Below are 27,288 nucleotides of genomic sequence, written 5' to 3'. Positions count from 1 at the left end.
TGTAGAAAACACTAAAGAGTATACAAAAAACTGTTATAATAAATCTGCAGAATACATAATCAACATATACAAAAACCAACTGCATTTCTGTACACTAACAACAAACTATCCAAAGAAGAAATTAAGAAAACAATCCCATTTACAATAGTGTCAAGAAGAACAAAATATTTAGGAATAAACTTAACCAAAGACGTGAAACACTTATAGAATGATAATGATATAAAACTGATGAAAGAATTGAAAGATGACACAAATAGGGACTTCCTAGGTGGCACAGTGGTTAAGAATCTGCCTGCCAATGGAGAGGACATGGGTTCGATCCCTGCTCCAGGAAGATATAACATGCTGTGGAGCAACTAAGCCTGTGTGCCACAACTATTGAGCCCATGTACAACTACTGAAGCCTATGTGCCTAGAGCCTGTGCTCCACAACAAGAGAAGCCACCACAATGAGGAGCCAGGGCAACACAATGAAGAGTAGCCCTCACCCTCCACAACTAGATAAAGCCCGTATGCAGCAACAAAGACCCAACACAGCCAATAAATAAATAAATAATTAAAAAAGAGATGACACAAATAAATGGGAAGATATCCCATGTTCATGGGTTGGAAGAATCAATATTGTTAAAATGTTCATACTACCCAAAGCAATCTACAAATTCAATGCAATCCCTATCAAAATTCCAGTGGCACCTTTTTGAACAGAAATAGAAAAAAATCCTAAAACTCAAATGGCACCACAAAAGATCTTGAATAGCTAAAGCGATCTTGAGAAAGAAGAAAAAAGCTGGAGGCATCACACTTCTTGACTTCAAAACACAAAACAAAGCTAAAGTAATTAAAACAGTATGGTACTGGCATAAAAACAGAAATACAGACCAATGGAACAGAATAGAGACCAAAAATAAACCCACACATATATGATCAACTGATCTTCCACGAGGGTGTCAGGAATATCTAATACAGAAAAGGTAGTCTCTTTAACAAAAAATGCTGGGAAAACTGGATATTCACACACAATATAATAAAAGTGGACCCATATCTTACACTGTACACAAAACTCAAATGAAAATGGATTAAGGCCTTAAATGTAAGGTCTGAACAACTCCTAGAAGAAAACACAAGAAAGAAGTTTCATGACACTGGTCTAGGAAATGATTTATTGGATATGAGACTACAAGTATAAGCAACAAAGCAAAAACAGCCAACTAGGACTAAATCAAACTGAAAAACCTCCTGTAAAGCAAAGGAAACAATCAACAGAGTGAAAATGGAACCTATGGAATGGGAAAAAATATTTGTAAACAGTATATCTGGTAATGCATTAATATTCAAAACATATAAGGAACTCATACGACTTAGCAGCAAAAAGAAACCAAGTATCCTGATTAGAAAATGGGCAAAGGACGTAAACAGCCATTTCTCCAAGGAATACATACAAATAGCCAACAGGTATACAACAATCTGCTCAACAGCAGTAATCATCAGGTAAATGCAAATCAAAACCACAATGAAACATCACCTCACACCTGTTAGGATGGCTATCATCTAAAAATCAAAAGGTAACAAGTGCTAGTGACAACATGGAGAAATTGGAACCCTTGGAACACTGCTGTTGGGAATAAAAAATGATGCAGTTGCTATGGAACACAGTATGGAGGTTCCTCAAAAAATTAAAAAGAGAATTACTACATGACCAACACAATCCCACTCCTGGGGGGGTGTGTGTGTGTACATATATATATAAAAGAAATGAAATCAGGATTTCAAGGAGATATCATACTCCCATGTTCATTGCAGCGTTACTCACAATAGTTAAGATATGGAATAACTAAAGTGTATATCAATGGATGAATGGACAAAGATGTTTTATATATATACAATGGAACACTATTCTACCTTAAAAAAGAATGAAATCCTGCCATATGTGACAACATGGATGAACCTTAAAGGCATTAATTAGCTAGTCACAGAAGGACAAATAGTGTATGATTCCACTTAAATGATGTATATAACATAGTCAAATTCATAGAAACAGGAATAGAATGGTAGTTGCCAGGGACTGGAGGGAAGGGAAAATGGAGTTGCTGTTCAACAGGTATACATTTTCAGTTCAGTATAAATTCTGCAGACCAGCTGTATGACATTTTCCCTATAGTCAACAGTACTGTCCTCAAAAATTTATTACAGGGATAGATCTCATGTTTTTTGTGTGTATGTATTGTTACAATAAAAATAATTTTTACTTGCAAAGAATATCAGTCTTGATCTCACTGTAACTACTGCAATTATATTTCATACAGTTACCTAACTTTAAAAGCCTCTATATAATAAGGTATATATACATAAACATTATGGATATACCCCAAAATGAGTTTTTCTATGAAAGAATATATAACTAGCCACTAGGATGAATATGAAAAATTAAATGCATAATATGTTGTATTATGTGTATGTATTTATACTGTTTACGTATTATACTATGTTTAAGTAAAAAAATGCTAATAAAGAAGAGAGTGTGCTGAGATCAACCTGGGTGCAAAACGTGCACCAAGTTGAACTGGTCTTGGAATATTACTCACATTTCTTGGGCAGAGAAAGGCAAGAAGAACCCCGCTCTCACATACAGAAGCATGACAGTACTGCATTTCTTTTTTCAGATCTTTTATTGGGGTATACTTGCTTTACACTGTTGTGCCAGTTTCCGCTGTACAACAAAGTGAATCAGCTGTATTTACACATATATCCCCATATCCCCTCCCTCCTGAGCCTCTCTCCCACCCCTCTAGGTCATCACCAACCACTGAGTTGATCTCCCTGTGCTACGCAGCAGCTTCCCACTAGCTAGCTATTTCACATTTGGTAGTGTATATATATCAATGCTACTCTCTCACTTTGTCCCAGCGTCCCTCCACCCCTGCCCATGTCTCAAGTCTGTTCTCTACATCTGCATGTTTATTCTTGCCTGGCCACTAGGTTCATCAGCACCATTTTTTTTTTTTTTTTGACCCTGACTCCGAGTGCATCTCCCAGTTACCAAGGCCATCTGAATACTGTGATTTGCAAAAACAACCTTCTGTATTCCCTTCTTTCCAGGGAGGGCCTGCAAAGGGTTCCAGGATATTTTTTTACCAACTGTTTTAGATTTCCCTATATCTGAAACAATCTCAGTAATGTAAGTTACATTGAATTTAGGATCATCCTTTCTTTTACTGATCCACACATCAATTGCAATGGGCGTCCCCAGCTGCATTTCTATTCCACAGCTCTAGTACAGGTCGCAGTTGAGTGCCCTGCACGTAATGTGTTAACACGGTGCCAACATGGGAGACATGGCTGCAAAGTTACCGTCAACAATGGTGGGACGCTCTGCTGCACAGAGCTAGTGATCTTTTGACAGCTGCATTTCACCAGAGTAGATATAAATCTTCAATGACATCAACTGAGAAGCAAAACCAATGTTGACAGTAAATAGATGACAACCGAGGAATGCCGTCCCTTCATAACTGACACTGGGGCATTATTCATTTTGAAAACTACCTCCTTCTGACTGAAACTAACTCTCAAATCTTAAAAAAAAAAAATTGCCATGGGGTTCTTACCAAATAAATATTACATGACAAAGAAAACACCCCAGCCAAAAATCTCAGACGGGACTCAGGAGACAAAAGCAAATTTTGCTTCATAAAATGTTCTTTCGTGTTGTCAAGAGCATTGAATCTTTCTTCAACTATGAGCCCTCTCCTGAAAATTCTCGACTTTAAAACAGGGTGCTAAGAGAAAAGGTTTAAAGAAAGTAGAAAATTAACACAAGGTTAGAGAAGTTGAAAATGAGCACAGTGCACAAAGCAAAGGCTAAAATGAATAGTGAGTATATGAGGCTAGGTAAAAGCAGAAGAACAGAGTCGTAATTACGCTAATTAATTCACGATATACTCCTTGATACAATCACTACTCTCCCCATTTTACCCATGAGGAAGAACACGCACGCGGACATGGCTAATGTGCAGCGAAGCTGAGACGTACCCTCTGACTTGCCTCGTTCTTTGGCTTAGAGCCATGTTGTCCTGACATGGACTTACTATCAGCACCCTGAAATTAACATTTTAAAATCTTGACCTTGGAATTTTCAAATATCTTGCTTCCTTTCCAACTGATTTACAATGTATTTCTTTTTTTAAATACTATAAATTCTGCTCATATTCTGAAAATATGAACCTCTTTTACCAACTCACACCAAATGCTATTCGGATTTCGTAAAATGTCTTTCCTACTTATTGAGATCATCGGTTTTCTCATTCCTTGATTGTTCTGAGGATCATGGCAAATCCTTTGCATGTACTACTTCCACTCTTTCTTCACAGCAATGCTTTAAGTAGTGATTACTGTGCACATGTCTCAAGAGACCATAGGTCCTTCACTGCCCCCCTGGTACTGATCTGGTCTGGGTGAAGATGTGCACCAGTGGAGGTGAGCCCCAAGGATATCTCCTTGGCTGCTGGTCTGTACTATAGATTTAAGGACAGGAGCAGTTAAGAATAAAGGCATTTCTTCTGTCTGGGCTAAGCAGCCTGCATCTGAAGCAGAGCAACAGTAAAGTCTTTTGACCTCAGGACTTGGTCTGGCTCCAAAACACTGCAAGTTCTAGAAAAGCAGCCTCCAAACTTTTTCTCATGAACTTCCTAAAATAATTTTGAAAAATTACATACCCTCTTCACACATTTTTAAATTGACATCTAGAAATTTTAAATATAAATTTAAAGAGTTGCAAAGGGTATAATTTCTGCTGTGTTGGAAACACTGACATTTAACATGAAACAGTGATATCATTCTTAAGTGGATCCAAGGGAAGGTATCATAGCAAAATGATTCCACCATCATCCATTAAAAAAACAGAAACAAAACCTGTACGACTCCTCTTTAACAGAAATTTGACATTATTTTTTGCCTTGAACTTATACTTTGATTCTATTTACCCCTTATAAATTTAGAATTTTAACCTACTATATTTTAATGCTTCACCATGTTTTATTGATGATCCTATAATTATCTGTACCATATATATACATATATATTTATTTTATCTGATCATAAGGCTCAACATGGGGGGGTTGTAGAGAGAGAAAGAGAGAGGGAGGGAATATACATATTTCCTTCAGGAATATACCTCAACATTATAAAAGTCATATATGACAAGCCCACAGGTATACTCAGCAGCCAAAACCTGAAAGCTTTTCCTCTAAGATCAGGAACTAGACAAGGGTGCCCACTTTTACCACTTTTATCCAACATAATACTGGAAGTCCTGGTCAGAACAACTAGGCAAGAAGAAAAGCATCCAAACTAGAAAGGAAAAAGTAAAACTGTCTGTTGGCACGTGACATAATCTCATCAATAAATGGTGCTGGGAAAACTGGATATCCATATGCAGACAGCATATCTTACGCCACACACAATAATCAACTAAAATGGATTAAAGACTTAAACATAAAACATAAAACCATAAAACTCCTAGAAGAAAAGAGAGTGGAAAATCTCCTTGACGTGTCTAGGCAATGATTTCCTGGATATGACACTAAAAAGCACAAGCTACAAAAGCAAAAATATCTGAGCAGGACTACATCAAACTAAAAAGTGTCCACACGGCAAAGAAAATGATCAACAGAGTGAAAAGGCAACCTATGCAACGGGAGAAAATATTTGCAATCTGTATCTCTGATAATGAGTTCATATCCAAAATATATAAGGAACTCATCACGACTCAATAACAAAAATAAACAAAAAACCAATTAGAAAATAGGCAAAGGACATAAACAGACATTTCTCCAAAGAAGATATACAAATGGCCAACAGATATATGAAAAGATGCTTAACATCAGTAATTATCAGGGAAACGTAAATCAGAACCACAAGATGTCACATCACACATGTAAGGATGGCTATTATCTAAATAACAAAAGATAACAAGTGTTGGTAAGGATGCAGAAACATTGGAACCCTGGTGACACTGTTGGCAGGAATATAAAACGGTGCAGTTGCCATGGAGAATAGTACTGAGGTTTGTCAAAATATTAAAAGTAGGTCTACCAAACAATCCAGCAATCCCAGTTCTGAGTATACACTCAGGGATATAAAATCCCCATCTGGAAGAGATATCTGTACTCCTATGTTCATTGCGGTATTATTCACAGTAGCCAGCATAGGGAAACAAATTAAATATCCATCTACAGAAATAAAATATATATGCATACAACAGAATATTATGCAGCCTTACAAAAGAAGGAAATCCTGTCATTTGCAACAGCCTGGAAGTACTTGGAAGACATTATGTTAAGTGAAATAAGGCATACACAGAAAGACAAATATTGCGTGATCTCACATGTGGAATCTAAAACAAAAAAGTCAAACTCATAACAACAGAGCAGAATGGTGGTTAGCAGAGCCTAGGGGATGGAGGAAAAGGAAAGATATTGATCAAAGCCTACAAACTTTCAGTTATAAAAGGCTTAAGCCTTCATGTATCCACGGGTGACCACAGCTTCATCCTACTGATACACTGAGACAGTTCAGCATCAGTTTTAATCTAGGTTTTCATTCTTTCTGTCTGTTATAAGCTCTAAGAAAATAAGTAGCCGGGACATTATTATAGCAATGTCTATCAATTTGTTTGAATGTTCCAAAATAATACAGTGATTGATAAGCAAAAACTATTTTTCAATCATTCAGCAGCTGAAAACTTGAATAAATCCTTCAACTTTGTTGAAAGCAGACAAATAGAAGACATCTAATTTACAGGAGGATTTGTTACATCATTGGTAAATTGCTTTCTCAAAACTAACAGGAACATTAAAATTTTTCCTTTTGAATGGTGACGTGGAGGTTTCTTCCACTCCAGACAAACACTGTGATTAAGACTTGAGTTGGGTGAGAGGTGTACCTTTCTTTTGTAAACTCAAAGAAGGGAGACTGAAAAGTGGGTTGAGAAAGAACTTGCATTTAGCAGGTTCTTTCCTAGAAAGAAGGGCTTTAGGGGAGAGTACTTATGGACTAGAGGAACCATACATCAATTCTATTAAAACTGAACTTGTGCCTGTGTACCCCTTGGTAAGTCATCTTGTTTACCCAGGTGGTCCCTCATCTCAGGGGTAGACTGTGTAGCAAGGATGTGGAAGTGATTCTGGATTCCAGCCACAAGTTAGCACAAAGAAGCAGAACTGGCCCTTTAAAGCAAATATGTCTCCCAAGGAATTTCTAGAAAAATGGGAGCCTGGGGTGTGTGACTGAGGACCAGACATCCTGTTAATCTGGGTAGGCGCTGGCTCAAGTGTCATACCTCACACCTACTGAGAGATGATAATTTTTTAATACTCTAAATAGTAGAGAAAAAATTTTAATTAATTATAAACCACCAATGAGCCATATTACTTGTGGCTGATGCTAGATGGGAACCAGGAGGTATCATATACAGCCTTTGTCTTCAAGGAGCTTCCAATTCACGAGAGTGAGCTGAAAATTATCTGCACTCTGGTTATATTAAAACTTCTGCTGTCCGCACTGTCTTATCAGCGCTTTCTGTTCAAGGCTACTGTCTCCCCAGTCACCGCTGTGCAGGTATGAACGTGTTATATCAGTTCATTTGCAACTATGGTGCGAGTAAACATGGATGCGCCACTTGTGATCTGCATGAAAGAAGAGCAGCGTGCAGCAATTCATTTTCTGTGGTCTGAGTGTGTACCTGGTGCCGTTATTTATCTAAGACATCATGTGCAGTATGGAAAACGTGTTTTGTCACGAAGAAGTACGTATGAATGGATAGAGAAATTCAAGGAAGGTCGCACAAGTGTTAGCCATCAAGAAGGAGCCGGATACGCTCCTGATGAAGAAGTGAAGACAGTGGTGCACTCGTGGCTCCACAGCTCATCCTAAAACATTTTTTAATGAGGGAATACAAAAGCTTGTTGACAGATGAACAAAGTATATTGAAAAGCAAGGAGATTATGTCAAAAAATGATGTATTTCTCTTTTCTAAAAGTTAATTAAAATAAATTCTACAGCCAGAGCGCAGATAATTTTTGACTCACCCTCGTATTTGGGCCACGTGCTGAGAAAATTAAATTCAAGCAGGAAGAGGATATGTGGGTATTATTAAAGCAGTAGCTCAGGGGAAGCAGAGGGAGGGCAGCTACAGGATGCACCATCATTCTAGGAGGGAAGGATGTGATGCCAGAAGTTCCGGGCAGCACAGTGTATGTCTCCAAGGTACCACACCAGAGAAAAGTTAAATGTGGACACTTCCTATGACAGAAGGCATTTGCTAACTGAGAGAAGACTCCAAAGACCACCTACATACAAAGACATTTTGCCCCTTCACCTCTTCCCCTGATCTCCACCTCCACTCTACCCAAAATTGGTAGAAAGAGCATACAAGCAGGCAAAACAAGAAGCGTGTGAGGAACAGACGACAGTATCCTTTCCCCAGGACAGGTTTCTGGGCAAGCTGGGAGGAAAGAAAGGAAAACCTTACCCTTTTGAAATGGGTAGTTTTGACCTAAAGTGGTCTGAAATTTTTAACACCTGAACACGTTATTTAATACTTGAAAATGAGCAGTAAAGCTATGGTTTCTGCCAAGATCTCTCCCAAGGGTATGGGACGGTGATCCTGGAGCATACCTGAAGCAGAACCAGGAGAGAAGTTTTTTTTTGCTACTTACACCCTGCCAAATTTATCCCATGCAATAAACCAGCTACATAGATCAAATAAAATAATATTGAAAACAACTGCAAAATGTTGCTCTGGAAAAAAGTCACGGATTATAAGGGGAAGTTATTTACAAGCTGTAAATCCACCCTCGAGATGTTGATAATCATAGTTGTACACACTTTCGCCCAAGCTCTCTCACTGCTGTTTTACATCAGTACTCTTCAGCAAGCATCTGGAATCTTAATTCATCACATTTTCCCTGTAATTCAGATGCCACTAACTATGAAGATCTGCACATTAGCTTCCTTTACTTGCAAATAAACTCTCTCAATGAATTTAATTTCTGTATTTGGCCAATGTTTGTCTCTTTAGGCCTCATTTCCTTCTGCACTAGTAGCATGAGTTTTAGAGAAATGTTATTTCTGGTGAATTTATGTAAGAGGAAAGGATCTCATATTTTTAAAGATGGAAATGCGAAAAGATGAAACTTCTGTGCAATTTGAGTTTTCCTTTTGATTAATTAAAAACATTTTTTGATAGCTCATTTTAAAATGTAGTATATTCTGTCTCTCATCAGCAAGAGTAGTTGGCTAATGAATTACACTTCAAAACTAATTCTGACAGTAGTAAATTAAAACGAAAACTGCTACGTTTTTAAAAAGCATGGTTACTTTTCTCTTGGTTTATTTGAAATCTGTGTTTAATCTCTCTTAAGCACTTGTCCCAGTAGCTTATCATTCTGATAAGCTTTCCATTTGTAGTGGCAATATTCTTTTAATAGTTTGACAGACTATTACAATGTTGGTTCAGAATTTTAAGTTTCCAGAAATGGGTACGGAAGCCTGTGTTTCCCATCATTTTCATGAGGTAGGAGAATGTTCTGTCCCAATAACCATAAATATATTTCTCTACTGATGCAACTCATCAGTTTTTCCTACTTCTCCTAGCCTTCCTATTTTATTACTTTGAAAGGGGTAGAGTGGGGACAGAGACCAATTAACCTTCAAATGTCTTTAGTAAGACAGCACTATGGGATGAAAGAGAGGGTACAGCAAAACACAGTGATGCTTCCCAGGATCTTGTGTGTGTGTGGCAAGAACATTTAACATGAGATCTACCCTCTTAAAGAATTTTTTGAGTATGATACAGTACTGTTAACTCTAGGCACAATGTCGCACAGCAAATCTCTAGAATTTAGTCATCTTGAATAAATGAAACTTTATACTCCTTGAATAGCAACTTTCCATTCCCTGCTCCTCACACGGCTCCTGATTTGTTTTTAATAATGAATTTCCTTGCTTTTATTTCCCCAGAACCAAGATCTATCTTGGCCCTCCAAAGGGTATTATTAGCTCTTATGTTTTTAGGCACTCAAAAGATGCTCATCAGCTGCAGGGAAAGTGCTTTAAGGTCACAGTGTAGGGACTTCCCTGGTGGCACAGTGGTTAAAAATCTGCCTGCCAATGCAGGGGACACAGGTTCAATCCCTTGTCTGGGAAGATCCCACAGGCCGTGGAGCAACTAAGTCCATGTGCCACAACTGCTGAGCCTGTGTGCCACAACTACTGAAGCCTGTGTGCCTAGAGCCTGTGCTCCACAATAAGAGAAGCCACTGCAATGAGAAGCGAACGCACCACAATGAAGAGTAGCCCCCCATTTGCCACAACTAGAGAAAGCCCACTTGCAGCAACAATTGACCCAACGCAGCTAATAAATCAATAGATCAATATATAAATAAGTTTATATATATTTAAAAAAATCACGATGTATCAGGAGATTGGCGACCACAACATGACCATGACAAGTCACTCCCTACCACTTTCAGCTTTAGTTTGTCTCTCTGACTACCCCTTACCTCCTTTCAGGTGGTATCATTAAGGGTATGGGCTAAAACTGAAATAATGAAATGTCTGGAAATAGTAAAAAGCTATAAAAGTGTAACAACAATGCTTCTGTACATCATTCATAGAGAACAAAACGTTCCCTGGTTGAGAGACTATGAAACAATGACAAATTTTCTCTACTGAAAATACCATTTAACCACATTCCCTTCCCTATATTAAAAATCAAAAGTAAAAACAAAACTTTAATAGGTGACCTCACTACCACTCCTCACAAATCAACCTGCTTTTATTACACCCCAGGTTTCATATTCTAAGTTATGTACCAACCTCACATGCTGTTTCCACCTAACTGCTGGCAGAAAATCTGAATTGCAGGAATGAAACAGGCAATGGCTGGAAATCTTGATTACATTTATTGGAAATATGGACTAAATAAGGCACTTTAATCAGTATCAGACAGAAGGCTGAATTGATCTCCAACAAAGCACAAACTGTTGAAGCGATAAAACTTAAAAAACTTGTCCGAGGCATAATTCACTATGATGACGGAGGAGATGAATCTCTTTCCTGTTGTGCAAGATGAGTTCAAGGTAAAAGTAACCACACTGAAAAGCTGCAGTTGGTCACAATGATAAACACAAAGCTTCTGATTCCTTTTAAAAGTTAACTCAGTCTTCATGAGGAAACACAAGTAAGATATTTTAACCAAATTTCCTTGTGGAAAGAGTAATAAGAGTACTGAAGGCTTACTGTAATATTTTCTCTCTACCTCACAGGTATTTTAATTCATTTAAATTGTCCATGTATATATTCCCTATTATAGCATAGCTTTATGAATACATTCTGAATTTATTAGAAATTAAGTAAAAAGTATTCTGTGAAAATTTTTACTATTTGTGGAAAAAGTTATTGTTAAAATAACTATTTATATAAAAATGAACTCATTTGATTGACCAAATATTTAAGTATCAGTTAAACAAAAGACTTTGTAGAGATTATCCTAAGTGAAAAAAAGTCAGATACAAATGACTACATTTTGTATATCATTTATATGAAATTTTCAGAAAAAAAAATTAGAGCTAGAAAACATACAAGTGGTTTTCTAGAACTGAGTAAGACTGCAAATGGGAATAAGGCAATTTTGTGAAATAATGTTTTGAAACTGAATTGTGATGACAGTGGCACAAGTGCATGAATTTACTAAAAATCATCTAAATTTCCGTAGAAGAATTTTATGCAGTTAAACTTTAAGATTCTGTAAAAACATCATGGCATTGAGATTCTAAGGGCATTTGCACTCCCTCAAGAACTCATGAAGTACTAGAGCAGGGTAGTGTTTGTGACCTCCTCCCCCAAATTAATAATATGTTGAGGCCCTAATCCCCAGTGTGATAGTATCTGGAGGCAGGGCCTTTAGGAGGTAATTGGGCTCGGGTGAGGGCATGAGGGTGGAGACCCATGAGAATATTGGTGTCCCTATAAGAGGATGAAGAGAAATGAGATCTGTCTCTTCACTATGTGAGGACACAGCAAGAAGGCAACCATCTGTAAAGCAGGAAGAGGGCTGTCACCGAGAACCTAACCTAGCAGGGCTATCATGGTTCATTATGTAATCAGAATTTGTAATTAGAAAATACCCACAAAGAACAATCCAATCCCAGGTGGCTCCACTAGTAATTCTACCTAAAACATAAAAAATAAGTAATACCAATTCTTCATACCCTTCTGAAAAGTAGAAGAATTTTGAGGCCAATATAAAATCAGACAGATGCCACCAAAGAAAGGATATTACAGACCAATCTCTTATGAATATAGATTTTAAAAATCTTCAACAAAATACCAGAGAGCTTAATTCAATAACAAAAAGAACTACACATCACAGCCAAGTGGCAATTATGCCAGGAATGCATGGTTGGTTTAATCCCCCCGCCCCCGCAGCATATAATGTAATGTCCTATATTGATAGAATAAAAGGCAAATACCACATGATCACTTCAATAGATGCGGAGAAAACATCTGACAAAATCCAACACCCTTTCATGGGAAAAAACCCACTCGAACTAGGAACAGAAAGAAACTTCCTCAAACTGATATGGGGCATCTATGAAAAAGGCACAGCTAACATCATGTTTAATGATGAAAGACTATGCTTTTCCTCTAAAATCAGGAATACAAGGCTGTCTATATTTGTCACTTCTATTTAACATTGTACTGGAGGAGCTAGTCAGGGCAATTAGGCAAAAAATGAAATAAAAAGCATTCAGATTGGACAGTAAAATGGTCACTGTTTGCAAATGACTTGTCATATAGAGAAAAGTCTAAAATATCCAGTAAAAAAAAATACTATTAGAATAAACAAGTTCAGCAAGGGTGCAGCATATGGAATTAATACAGAAAAAATCAACTGTATTTCTATACACTTGTAATGAACAATCCAAAAGTGAATTTAAAAGAACAATTCCATTAATAATAGCATCAAAAAGAATAAAATATTAGAAATAAACTTAACCAAAGAAGTAAAAAACATACTTTGAAAACTACAAATCACTGTTGAAAGAAATTAAAGATTTAGATAATGAAAAGACATCCCACAATTCTGGGTAGGAAGACTTAATGTTGTTAACTCAGCAACACTCCCCAAATTGACCCCAGATTCAATACAATTCCTATCAAAATCCTAGCTGGTGATATTTACAAAATTTTTGCAGAAACTGACAAAGTGATCCTAAAATTCATATGGAAAATCAGAATAGCCAAAAGAACATATTTTGAAGACTCACACACCTGATTTGAAAACTTAATATGAAACAATGGTCATCAAGATAATGTGGTACTAGCATAAGGACAGACACATAGATATATCAATGAAATGAAATCAAGAGTCCATAAATAAACTCATGTATCTATGGTCAAATGATTTTCAAAAGGGTACCAAGAACATTTAATGGACAAGGAGTAGTTTCTTCAATAAATGGTGTTGGGACAACTGGACTGTCATACACAAAAGAAGGAAGTTGTACCCTACATCATACCATATAAAAAATTAACTTAAAATTTATCAATGACCTAAATGTAACAGCTGAAATTATGACCGTGTTAGGAGAAAACAAGGGGATAAATCTTTGTGAACTTGGATTTGACACTGGATTCTTAGACATGACACCAAAAGCATAAGCAACAAACAAAAACTAGATAAACCGGACTTCAAGTTGTAAAACATTGTACTTCAAAAGACACTATCAATAAAGTGAAAAGACAATGCACAGAATGGAAGAAAACATTTGCAATTCATATATACAATAAGGATCTAGTATCTAGAATATGTAAATAGTTCTTTCAACTTAACAACCAAAACACAAACAACTCAAATAAAAAATAGGCAAAAAACTTAAATAGACATTTCTTTCTCTAAAGAAGATATATGAATTGCTAATACAGCATATGAAAAGATGCTCAACATCATTAGTAATTAGAGAAGAGCAAGTTAAAACCACTAGATACCACTTTATTCTTCCTAGCACGGATATATATTTATATATTTCTTTAAAAGTCATCAACAAGCATTGGTGAGAATATGAAGAAATTTAACTCTCATACATTGCTGGTGGGAAAGTAAAACAAAACACTGTGAAAAAGCATTTTGTTGGATTGTCAAAAAGCTGAACATAGAATGACCACATCATTCAGCAATTCCACTCGTAGCTATTTACACAAAACAACTGAAAACGGGTACTCAGATGGGTATTTGTATACCAGCTTTAACTGCAGCATTATTCAAAGTAGCCAAAAGGTAGAAACAACCCAAGTGTCTTTAGCCTAGATGAATAAACAAAATGTGGTACATACATACAATGAAATATCATTCAGCCATAAAAACAAATGAAGTCCTGACACATGCCACAAGATGGATGAACCTTGAAAACATGCTTAGTGAAAGAAGCCAGTCACAAAAGAGCACATATTACTGATATATGATTCCATTTATATGAAATGTCCCAAACAGGAAAATCTATAGGGACAAAGTCAATTAGCAGTTGCTTAGGGCTGAGGTGATTTGAGGTTGTACAGAGTTTCTTTTTTGAGGTGATGAGTATGTCCTAAAATTGATGATGGTTGCATAACACTGTCGATAAACTAAAGCAGCTAATTTTTCTTTTAAAGTGTCATATCCATGATCATCAGGGTTTCTCCTGGGTTATAAAATGTTAGCTTGGAAAAATTACACAATTATTAAACAAAAACGGAAAAAAATCCAGAAAAGAAATACAATCTGAAGAAGACCCCTCCTCTCAAAGCTAACTTTAAGCAACCCTTTTTTACAAAGGGCATAATGTTTTGTGACTGTCTTTTCATTGACTATATAGTGAAATTCTTTATTGGTAAATATACATATTTTTTGACATACAATAAACTGCATATATTTAAAGTGTACAATTTGATTTTTTTTTTCTTATTAGTAATGTATATATGGCATTCCCAATCTCCCAATTCATTCCAACCTCCCCCATCCCCCGCTCTCCCCAGTTGGTGTCCATACGCTTGTTCTCTACATCTGCGTCTCTATTTCTGCCTTGCAAATCGGTTGATTTGTACCATTTTTCTATATTCTGCATATATGTGTTAATATATGATATTTGTTTTTCTTTCTAAAACAGCTAATTTTTAAAACAAACACCAAACTTCTCCCTTGATTCCATACGCCCTGCTGGAAATGGTCCCAATTTCCCTTTCTGTCTGACACAGCCTCCTCTTGAGAGGTTTTAACCTCTTAAAGATCTGTTTATCATCATTATACTTCATTGTGAATTAGTACATTCTGACTGAGTACCTACTAGGTACTAAGGTATGAGATCAACAGGACAAGAGCTCTGTCCAAAAGGACAGAGGAAGGGAAACAATACAAAACACACAGATAAGGAACCCATTAATCTAAAAATTATAAAGTGATAAGCCAGAAAATTAGCATTGGGTTATCTAAAGGAAGAGGTTGTTCTCAGCAAGTGATGTTTAGGTTTCTCAATACTAAGGATCCAGCTATACAAAGATAAGAGGTAAAGCAACTGCAAGCAGAGGGAAAAGCAAGTGCAATGATGAGAGAAGGCTGATAGGTCTGAGGAACTTCATGAGGTCCAGGAAGGTGGAATAGTAACTGACCAGGGGAACAGAGGGGCAAGGTGAGGTACCAGAGGAAATGAGAGGCTGGTCAGGGGCAGGCCTGTAGGGCTTTGTAAGGCAGGGTGAGAAGTTTCAGCTTGCTTCTTCTCAATCCCATAATACTCTGTGCACATCTGTGCTTTACACTTAATCCTCCGTATACTTCCTTAGACTCTGTCTGCCCTAAAGAAAATCAAAGTTCCTTGTTCATCTCTAGCCAGTGCCTATGTGCTCAGCCTGTATCTCAAGGGTTGAGGTTTCCTGAATGAGGAACCCACATACTGACATCATTATAGGGCAAAAATCCTAAGGCCTGTAAGAAATTCTGAATAAAGTTCAAGCAGAAGAAAAAATATTATCAAAAGGCAGTGTGCAAATGAAGGTCAGGCAATTTTCATTTAAGTTTCTCTGGCCAACTTGGTTATTTCTACCAGAGACTGTGATGCTTCCCAAGTTTGAACCAGTTAAAAAGAACACCTTCCAAACTTAAATTCATTCCCAGAATTTGAAACATAAAACTGCCAGCAAAGTACAGCTTTAGCATCTCCACTTTCTACATGCTAGTCATTAACTGGTTCTCTATCTCAAGCCCATTCACTAAATTATCCTAAGACATTGTCTAGAATACCTACCTGAGCACCACCACCGAGGTATAATACATAGAAATGGAAAAGCTATAGATTACATTTCTAGTAACTGAAATAGGATCAAGCACTACTTTTTAAAAAACACATGACAACAACACGTTTTCCTTACAGATGACTTACAAACATTTAATTGTCTAATAATTAGCTTCACATTTGCATGTTGGATATTCTGTATGTACTACACAGGGATTCTGCTATAGCACTAATTATAGACTCATTATCCAGAAAGGCACTGATTCTAACACAGTTGAGATAAAGCTAGCCAAATAACACTTTCAGAATGTAAAACCATACAATTCTACCAAGAGATAAAGCAGGTTTCTTCAAGAGGGAAGAAAAACACATTTTTTTCAACTGGCTTACTGTGGCCTTGAGGCTTCAGCCTGGTCTGTCTGCAGTTTCTCTCCTCCTTCCACTTCCATTGTACAGTAAACAATTCGATTGGGAGCGACTGACTTCAAACCTTGCACTTCCATTATGACAATCTAAAGATAAGAAAAACATTTCACTGATTCATCAAGCTAACAACATTTAGCAACAGAGACAGCAGCATGAACTACAATTAGGAAGACCAACTGACAAAATTATCTGGCAATATCATGGTATTTTATCTTCTTTATAACCCACCTTTATTCACAGAAGGTATAGTTAATAACACTTTGAGACAGTCTGGTATCTGAAGACGCATCTCTTGCTAGCTATTAAAGATTAAAGTCTCTAAATATAAGAGCCACAATAGAGTGAGATATAAATTCAGAGCCTCAAAAAAATTACAGTAAGTCTGCATGAGGTAAAGCAGAATTATTAATGAAAATTCAGTGAATGTGTTAAAAGGAATACAGGTTGAATCCCACATAAGGTGACTGGTAGACACTGGCACCATAATACCAACTCATTGATATCAATACATGATGTGAGAAAATTCCTATATTCACTTATTTTATATGTCTATTAGCATTTACAAAAGAATTTTCTTCATGGCCAATGTTTATCTTATGAAAATATGGAAAATACAACTTGTCCATGAATATCTTATTATTAACTTGACAAGCAAAAAAATTTTCCCCATCCATTAAAGGTATATACTAATTTGATACAGTCCACTGGGAAAGGGTGGAAAGACTGATATTACCTTATATATCTGTAACTCCTGGGACAAGTGTGCTTTTTTTACGTTTGTATAAAAGACTGCTAATCTTAAAATATTGTAACCTAACTTCTCACTGGATGTACACATAAAATATGACTACTACTGAATATTATGTACAATTTTTTCAAATTAAAACTTGATTCATGAAGTTTCCAAAATTCTCAAAATTCATAAAATATATTCAATGGCACTTTTATATATGCACATTTATTGATTTCCTGTTGTATATGTACAAACAAGATTTACAGCATCATTCATGCCATGTAGCTACCAAAATATTCACTAAAAAAAGTGTCATTTTTTAATACATTGCTAAAATCATTACACTTTTCATAGAGTTCTGATATGAATCTTCAGGCAAAAAGTCTCAAAGAAAAAACATCTTAAAAGAATTTTCTTCCTTTCAGTTCTGGTACAACAGCTTTTTTTTGTAAATATAAATGCCTACTATTTTTGTTCCATTTTTCCATAGAAAACATATGGGAAACTGATCACCAAAAAATACGGGTCAAATTCAGAATGATCTTCTTCCCTCAACCAAGGCTTTTGTCATCCTGTCACACTGAAATGCATACCAACATGTGAATGAAAATAGACAACTGAAAACAGACTATGAGAATTAACAGATAATAGTAACAGCTTTCACAGTTGCTCTAATACTCAAGGAAGCTGAGGTGAAGTACTAAACATGAAGCAGAATTGCATACACAAGATAAATCTAGAAATCTTGATGGCATTGGTCCATATATGGGAATATGACTATTTGTCCTGCATCTCTCTCTGTAGTGTGTTTAACAGCCAAAGTGCAAGAGAGAACAAAGGAAGCATCTGCTTAACACTACTTCTGTCACCTCTACTACAAGCTACTATAAACAGGACCTTCTGAAACATACGACTTGTGAAACAGTTTTCTGCCCCTCAAAACAATGCTCCCATCCGTGCTGGGAATGTTCTACCCTGCAGAATCGTCACTTTTGAAAGATAGAACTTCTGTTATGAATCCATACATGTAAGTAAATAAAACAACACATTTCTACAGATCTGACTTCCAAAAGGAATTTGGAAAGCACAGCTAGTTTCAATCATTAACGACAAAAGCAGCTAAGAATTCCATGGGCCATCAACTAACCTAATTTTAGGTAGCTGTTTCATCCAATTCCTGGCAAAACTTGATAGTGAAATTACAGAAAATAAAACTGATCTGTGTTCTGTCTTTTCTTCCTAGATATCTAGATTAGTGGTCTCCAAACTTTTTGGCACCAGAGAGCATTTTTGTGGAAGACAATTTTTCCAAGGACAGGGGTGTGGTTGGGGGCGTGGGGGGGGTAGATCGGGGGATGGTTTTGGGATGATACAAGTGCGTTACATTCATTGTGCGCTTTATTTCTGTTATGATTACATCAGCTCCACCTCAGATCATCAGGCATTAGATCCTGAGGGCTGGGGACCCCAGCTCTAGATGACTGATGTAATAAGGATAAAATAGACAAAGTTATTTTAGAAGCGTAAAGAAGAGAGGCATGTACAAAATATGAAACTAGATAACATACTTCTGAATAAGGCATTTTCCGCCCACAGAGTTACGTGGCACTCAAGCATGTGCCAGTTGTGGGAAAAGGAAGCCGAGTAGGGTGAAGAGGGGGACCACACATGTACCTCCAGATACAGAGGTGGTCACGGGGTCTGCCAGTCTATTACCAAGGAAAACACTCAGTGTGAAATCAGCTCCATTCATGCCACTGACACCATTTCCCTTACAACAGACTCTTAACTTCATGGATGAACGTTTTCCTAACCTTACTTGAATATTTAATTTTAACAGACCATTGTATGGCTTAGTGTTTAGGGAGTTAGCTTGTCTCTTGCTTTATAATTCTCTCTCAAGGCTTCACGAGTGAAGACACCTAAAAGTAATCTTGTGAGGCTAACTGCTGCTTTTTGATACCATTAAAGCCCCTAACTCAACGAACTGTTATTGAGTCAACTGAGGGCCAGGCACTGTTTTCGGCTCTTGGGATACCGCAGTAAACAGAAAAGAGAAAAAAAAAAAAAAAAAGACCTTAACTTCCTAAAGCTTACATTGTAGTAGAGAAAGTCAGATAATGCATAATACATATAATAACTAAATTATATGTTAGGTGGTGTGGTGGGAGAAGGAAGGAGTGGGTAGACATTTTAAAGAAATGATAAAATTTGAGCAGTGTTTCAAATCTGCACTTATTCTTTCGACTCAGACTTCAGTTCCCAGGAAAAAACTCCTTCTCCACTGGACCAACTCTAAGCCTGATGGATGAAATGTGAAACCCTTAAAATGGATTAACTGCTTGCCTGTCAGAGTTTTCTTTGGCTGAAATCTGGGGTCTGATGAGCAAGGCTTGGATAGTGGCAAAAGGATAATCATTCAGTTTAGCTCGGCTGGGGTCAGAGGCCCTGGGGCTGGAGGAGGTACCTGGTCTATTCTCTCAGGTGTCCCACAGACAAGCATTGTGTAGTCTGTCCTAAAGGAGACTTCATTTTGTTCTGAGATGCAAGTCCTATTTAAAATACTGTAGGCAACGTGGAACAGAGCTGTATTATGCTGTGACAGGAAAACATCTGCCTTATATAGACGCAGTAACAGAGGATGTCAAAACAACTGTGAAAATACGGAAGCTTCTCAGACCATGGCAAAATGAAGTTTTAACTCATTTTATCCTCCTAAACCCTTTTATTGCTAACTGAACAGCCCGGTTTGACATACTGGCAATGAAGCACAGAATAACAATTCACAGTTTCACAGAAAAACTAACTCATGAGCATAATTTTGCTTTCAAAAGGGGAAGAGAATGCATAAAAGCCAATTATTTACAGTGGTGTAAGATTTTTAAACAATACAGAAAAGAGAAAGTGGTTTGAACTGTTTTCAGTTCTGCATGCTTAGAGAGATAATGGTGGGTTTAAACATTACAAAAATAATTTGCTTTGCGAATTATTTATCATTAATTAATTTAAATGCCAAACTCTCGTTAGAAGTCAGACTGCAATTAAATAACTGATTTTGTTTTGTACAAAATCTTAAGCAAAAAAGAGTCAGCACTTTTCATTTTAGTCAGTAGGAAACCTGAGGCAGGACTTATTGGGAAATTCTACACCCGAGACACTACGTAGTTTCAAATTAAACATCCTTAGCTTATGAGGTTAAAGAGATTGAAAAGAAACCCAGGGGCAAAGCTACTTGGCAAAGTTATTAGCTAATCCCGGAACTGGGTTTGCAGTCGGAAGAAAATCTCCTATTTCTACTCTGACACTAAGTTTAACCTATTAACCTACAAAGAAAATGTTAGCCTGGAAGGGAAGAAAGAGAGGCAGTTGTCTTATCCTCAAGCTTGAATTTCTCTTAGAGTTGAATAAGTGGAGGAAAGAACAGAGGCAGACATTTGCTTTTTCTGCCATAAATGAAGCAAGCCAAGTGTAAGAAGTATCAACGAAGAAATCTAAAACTGTCCCTCCTAAGACGCCACATACTTTGCTTTCTCAATGAGCAAACTCAAATAGCAGTACTGGGACCCAGCAGAGAGAGTGCATAACGATTCAAGGAAGGAGCTACAAGCTTTAATTTTTGAGAGGCTATATATTTAAGCTTGATATTGCGAGCATAAGTGTGGGTGTTGTGTATAGACACATATACATCTACATGGATTAGCCCATATAGAGATCAGCAGTGAGGAAATGCCATCGTGAAAAATATCCACAGGGAATGGTAGTAGAAGTCAGTAATCAATATCTTTGATTTCCAGTGATTTGTATAAAAAGGATGAAACTCTGAAGTCTTGGGGAACACAATTTTAAACGCACAAAATTTATTTTTTTTTCAACTGATATTTACTGTACCTATAATGAAATGGCACATCCTAGAAAGGAAGAAGTTTTTACTTATCATCTATAGTAGCTGATATTGTACATTACACCTGGTTTATGTGATTTAATTCTAGAAAGAAGATCTCACAGTTAAAGTAGATTAAAAACAAGAATAACCCAAAGCTTGAAAGAAGTTTCCAAATTGCAGAGAATTCTCTGTTTAAATCCTATTTCCACTCAAGTGTGTTTCAATGCTTACTCTACCAATAAACTTAAACTAGCCTAGTTGGCACCAAGGAGACTTGCCTCAAAACTTGTATTATTGTATTATTTAACCCTAACACCGCTGTTATGTTCAAATGACAATTTGCATTATGTTGTATTCACAATCTGATTATCTAGCAAATGAAGAATAATTTAACTTCTTCAAAATATATGACACTTTTAAATTTGAAATGTTACCACGAAGGTCAGCAGAAATTATCTTGCAGCCTCATTTATACTGTCAAAAGCAAACACGGGATAAAATCACTTACCTCTAAGGTGAATGACAGCACCACGTCAGACTTTGACAGCTGAATCTCATTCTCATCTCCCATGTCCAAAAAGGCAGAATTCTGTGAACGTTTTAATTTTTGTAATTTAAATTCTGGACCACCTTTCGAAACCGGAAGACTCTCCAAATTGGCCATTAGCAAATTCACTGAAGACCGCAACTCTTCTATATACATAGTCTCCATTTCTTTTGCTATAAATTTGGGGAATTTTCTTTCCTTGAAAATAATTTTTAAAATAATAATGTTACATAAGTCATATCTCAATTTTATCATAAAGATTATATGATGTATATATACCCGACTGTCAGAAATTATGACACAATATAATGCATTTACCTGATACTTTAATCTCTAGGCTTTAAAAGCCCTAGGCTTTGGCAATCTTGATTATATTTAACGGTACCTTATATATGTTGTGGAGGATCATTACTGTAAAAAATGAATAACGATATACATTTTCACAACTTTATTTTTGATATGGTATTTACTTAAGGGAAAAACCAACTCTAAAAAACATACATATAAAAAGTTTCAGTGTATAGATGAATCTTAATTAGCTACTGATAGCTTTGAAATACTTGGAATAACTGGTTTATAAGAATGTTCAGTATATACTGCTCTGTTAAGAAACAAACATTTTAACAGTATCTCTCTTTCTTACCACAGATGTGTTCTGTTGGGAGGGTATGCTTTTTATATATAGGCACTCAAATTGAAAAACCTGTAATATTAAATAACAGTATGGCCATACATCTAAAATTAGTTAACTTTCATGTCATACAAATGTATCAAGATCCCTTATGGCCATAAATTTAGTTTTTTTTAGTAAAGGTTTAGAAAAATTTAAGTTTAAAGCCTAAAGTAGATTTATGATAAAAGCTGTACAGGAAAAAGTAATAATACCAATTTAGGAGATTCAATTTTCTTTCTGAATTACATTAGTGTTGCCATTCAGTCCTTAGATCTCTGCAATCACATTTCTGTTTCACTCAATCAAAAAGTACATTCCAAGTATTGATACTTAGGTAGATATTGATGGCTACTGCCAAATTGCCCTTAGAGAAGGTTATACCCATTTATATTCCCACATATAGCAAGTGAGATTTCCTCACACTCTTGGCTCTTTAACCTCTGACAGCCTGACACTTAGGTCTCCTCTTGGAAAGGTAGAGGGTATACAACTTTATGATGGGAAATGCAATGTAATGTGATGACAGCTATATAAAACTGGCTGGGGATGAAAGCGTAAATCAACCATCATTCAAATGACTGCCTAATGCTCCAGAAAATCAATGCATTTACTACTGTTTCCTTTGGCATCATTTGAACTGCAGCCTAAGAAACCCACACCTCCAGGGTGAACAGAACACAACCAGAGTGTGTTCATCACTACACCTAGTCTGACTCACTTGCACCAGCTGGTTCATGGGCTGGAAAGGAACATCTGGCACCACCTCATGAATCAGTCCCAGAGTCTTGGACCACCTGTCTTTCTTTTCCCCCAACATAACCCTGACATATTTCTTTTAAACAATTTACATATAATCAATATTAAAATTGTGTATAAGTACACAGGGATTAAATATCTACATCCATAGTTAACTTTCCCAAGGAAGATTCTTAAGTATCCTTTTAATATTCCTCTGTAGCTTGAAGCAATATTCCTACACAGTAAGTCTGTATCCTCAGAAAAAACACGTAACTACTCAGTTACATAATAACTTGGTTTCCTTCCGGGATGGGGGAAATGTTTTGAATAGTTTTTTCAATACATGCAAAAGAGAAAAAAGTAAAGCATAAAAACATTTTTACATTTGTGGACTAATTTTAAAAGCTGCCATAAAAAACAACCAGAACTCAGATATAAGGCAAAAAGGTGAGGGAACAGGTCCCTTCAATGTCATATGTGAGCAAAGGCCATCCAAGGATCACATAGGGGAAATGCATGTAGTTCAACTCACTGTTTACTATTGATTACAGATGCGAGACAGATGAAGCTACATGTTAGTTTGTAGAATTTTGTCTGGTAAAGATATAAATAATGTGTGTCTGGTGACTAAGAGAATCCAATAGTTATAGTTTAAAACCTTGTTGGAAGTTAACCACTTTTATATCAAATACTTGAATCTTATTTTTTTTTTTTTTTAGCTTTCGCCAAATAATTAATTCTTTTGGAGAATACACAACTTTTAATTACCCTAAAAAACTTTACAATTCTCTATTCATCTTAAACATAAGCATTCTTCCCCTCTAGAAAATATTTATTATAATTACTGCCTTAGTATTATTTATTTATTTATTTATTTATTTATTTATTTATGCTGCATTGGGTCTTCGTTGCTGCACGTGGGCTTTCTGTACTTGTGGCGAGCAGGGGCTACTCTTCGTTGCGGTGCGCCTGCTCCTCATTGCCGTGGCTTCTCTTGTTGCAGAGTACGGGCTCTAGGCGCATGGGCTTCAGTAGTTGTGGTACATAGGCTCAATAGTTGTGGCTCACAGGCTCTAAAGTGCAGGTTCAATAGTTGTGGTGCGCAGACTTCGTTGCTCTGCGGCATGTGGGATCTTCCTGGAGCGGGGATTGAACATGTGTCCCCTGCATTGGCCGGTGGATTCTTAACCACTGCACCATCTAGGAAGTCCCTCCTCCTAGTTTCTGGTGGTTGCTGGCAATCCTTGGTATTCATTGGCTTCTTGATGCATTGCTCCAATCTCTGCTCCCATCTTCACACGGTGTTTCCCTCTCTATGTATTTGTGTCTGAATTTCCCTCTTCAATTCTGGGGGCTGAAGTTCCAAGATCAAAGTGCTGGTAGGTTCAGTGTCTGGTTCATATCTGGCTGTTTTTTTGTTGTGTCCTCACATGGCAGAAGGGGCTTGAATCTTATTTTAACTTTGTCTAAAAACAGCTACTTTTCAAACGCCCTTTAGACTAGTTTTAACATTGAACTAGTTTGCTCGTTAATTATACACTGAGTACAATCATTGTTTGTTTGCTTTATATTTGTATGACAGTCACAATTTTGCCTTTTAGAAATATTTTAGCAAAGTAAAAGGCAAATATATCACATGTTTGAAAGTTTGGAGGGACCAGTTATTTTCTTAAAATTTTTAAGGTGTATTTTTCACGGAAAATTTAGCAATAGCACATGAAAAAAAAATCTGTTCTTATTTAGCCTTCATTATTTTAGTATATGTGCTGCCGAAGCGAGCACTAGCCTTCATTAAAAACACATCAGTCACTATCATTTTTTAAGAAGGAGACTGGCAGGAATCACCCAAATTGGCTGTTTCATCAGCATTTCCAAACCTTTCAGGAAATAGACTATATTAGATTTTCTTTTTCTCTTTGAGGGGAAAAAAACCCCAACAACTCTGTTTTAAAGCTGTGAGGTTTGTTGATAGTATTTCACAAACTTTATTTAGCCTGCTTATGTTGCCTCTTTCTTGGAAACAAAACCAACTGCACAACAAATGTACGTATTAAATTTGATCTTTTAAATTAGAACAGCATCAAAAATAGGGTTATTCTGCAGTTTAACTGTGAGTTGTTCCTATAAACCACAGTTTCAATGTTCTAATTTAGTCCCCTGTATAGATCAGCTCGTTAGCAGCCCTAACACATTATACGCATTAAAAAAAATTGCTCCATAAAATTTCCATTATTCAAATTTAGTCGCTCTAAGAGTTCTTAACTTTCCAGTAGCTGAAGCATGGACCATGGTAGGATGAAGGTGGTGACAACTGTCAGATCGTGGGAATACTCTGAAGATAGACACAAACGGATTTCCTGACAAATCTGGCATGAGAGAAAGAGCAGTCAAAGAGGATTCCAAGTTTTTGAGCATGATATACTGGAAAGATAGTACTGCCAAGAACCAGCCTACCATGACCACTTGACTGGAAACTGTCAACACCCTCCTTCCCTCCCACATTCCTGATTCCACCTTCCCTGCTTTATTTTCTAAGTAGCAAATGATCACCTTCCATAAGTCCATTACAGGGTGTGTTTATTGCTTATTTTAAGTCTCTCCCAAATGAAATGTAAGCTCCCTGAGGACACGGCAGGAAAATTTTTGTCTGGTTTTATCCTAAGACAACTACATTTGTCCGGATGTATCCTAAGTGCCTAAAATAGTGGTTATCTTAATAGTTGTTCAAGAGATATCTATTCATTGAATATATGAACAGAAGAATTCAGGCTTCAAAAGGTTAAAGAGTTGCCTAGCGTTATGTATCCAGGAAACAGCAATCACAGATTTGGCCCACAGGTCTTTCTGGCCCAGTCCGCCCAAACTTTTTCTACTACAACTTCCTAATTATGCCTTGGCTAAAATATTAAATATTTATATCCATCAAAACAGATTTCTGCCCTGTGGTTTCAATGTTATTATACTATGTTGTGAAGTGTGATAGGTCTTACTAATAATTGATTGCCAACTTTAAACTATGAATAAACCACACTTCTGGATTTATGAGATTGAAGAGGCACCAGGGCCTAAGAGAGCAAACCCAGCCTCTGGAGTCCAAAGACCAGCGTTTGAGGTCTTTTGTTAAGTAATCTTTCCTAAACCTCAATTTCCTTGTCTATAAAGTAAATTCATTATATCATCTGCCCTTGGGGGATCATAGAATTATTGTAGAGATCTAAGACAACAAGGTCGGTAAATTATAATTAGCCTTATGTTTTATGAAAGTTGCTTAAATTTGGTGAAACTGAAGTAGAAAGCAATTAAACATGCTCTATCTGCTATGTCAATACATTTACCAAAAGGCATTATATTTTGGGGTGGGCTTTTTTGTTGTTGTTCTTCCAATCCTATCAGCTTCACTTCCTTCCTCCACACTTTTTCTACTTTATCAGCACTTCTGATGAAATCCTCAGGGCCGCCTCAAAGAGAAATGCTGTATGTGCACCACTGACCCTGCTCCTCTGACTCAGTCCAGAGGTTACACACACACATTCTCTTCCACAGACATGAACTCGGGAACACAGCCAAGGCTTTCCATCCTACTCCGGAACCCTCTAGAAATTCATCTAAACTATCACATATTCAGCCAGGCCCTTGGAGAAGTTCAACTTATGACAGTGTGTACAGCTCAGGTACAATCTAAATACAAGTAGGCAACTTAGAAATGCAGATCACAGGCCCACGGTGCTGGGCACATCTCTCTGGATTCTTGCTTAGCCTCAGGTCTTCAAGAGAAGCAATGCCCTTCCAGACAGCTTCCAACTCAGGTTAGGATTCTGGGGAAAGCATTTTTCTCTCTAAAGTTTCCAAAAGCCTCAAGCTAATACTTGATTTCTAGCCTACAAACTCCACATTCGAATCTCTAGAATGGTACAGGGCCTCTTCAGGTATCCAGAGGGTGGTAATAAGGTGTGTTGTCCTTTTACCCTC

At 36.8% G+C, this 27,288-nt stretch overlaps 1 protein-coding gene across 2 annotated transcripts in view; it reads right to left on the bottom strand.

The window, feature by feature from the left end:
• Positions 1 to 27,288, bottom strand: part of CADPS2 (calcium dependent secretion activator 2) — a 524,489-nt gene that overhangs the window by 277,379 nt on the left and 219,822 nt on the right. For both annotated transcript variants that reach the window (XM_057732060.1, XM_057732061.1), the window contains exons 5-6: positions 21,870 to 22,106; positions 16,710 to 16,831 (exon numbers count right to left, since the gene is read on the bottom strand). In XM_057732060.1, the coding sequence (XP_057588043.1) occupies positions 16,710 to 16,831; positions 21,870 to 22,106 (359 nt within the window). The remainder of the gene's footprint in view (positions 1 to 16,709; positions 16,832 to 21,869; positions 22,107 to 27,288) is intronic.

This window comes from Hippopotamus amphibius, chromosome 4 (assembly GCF_030028045.1).
Source record: "Hippopotamus amphibius kiboko isolate mHipAmp2 chromosome 4, mHipAmp2.hap2, whole genome shotgun sequence".
NCBI lineage: Eukaryota > Metazoa > Chordata > Mammalia > Artiodactyla > Hippopotamidae > Hippopotamus > Hippopotamus amphibius.
The sequence above is the reverse complement of the archived record's forward strand: the minus strand, read 5'-3'. Positions and strand labels throughout refer to the sequence as shown.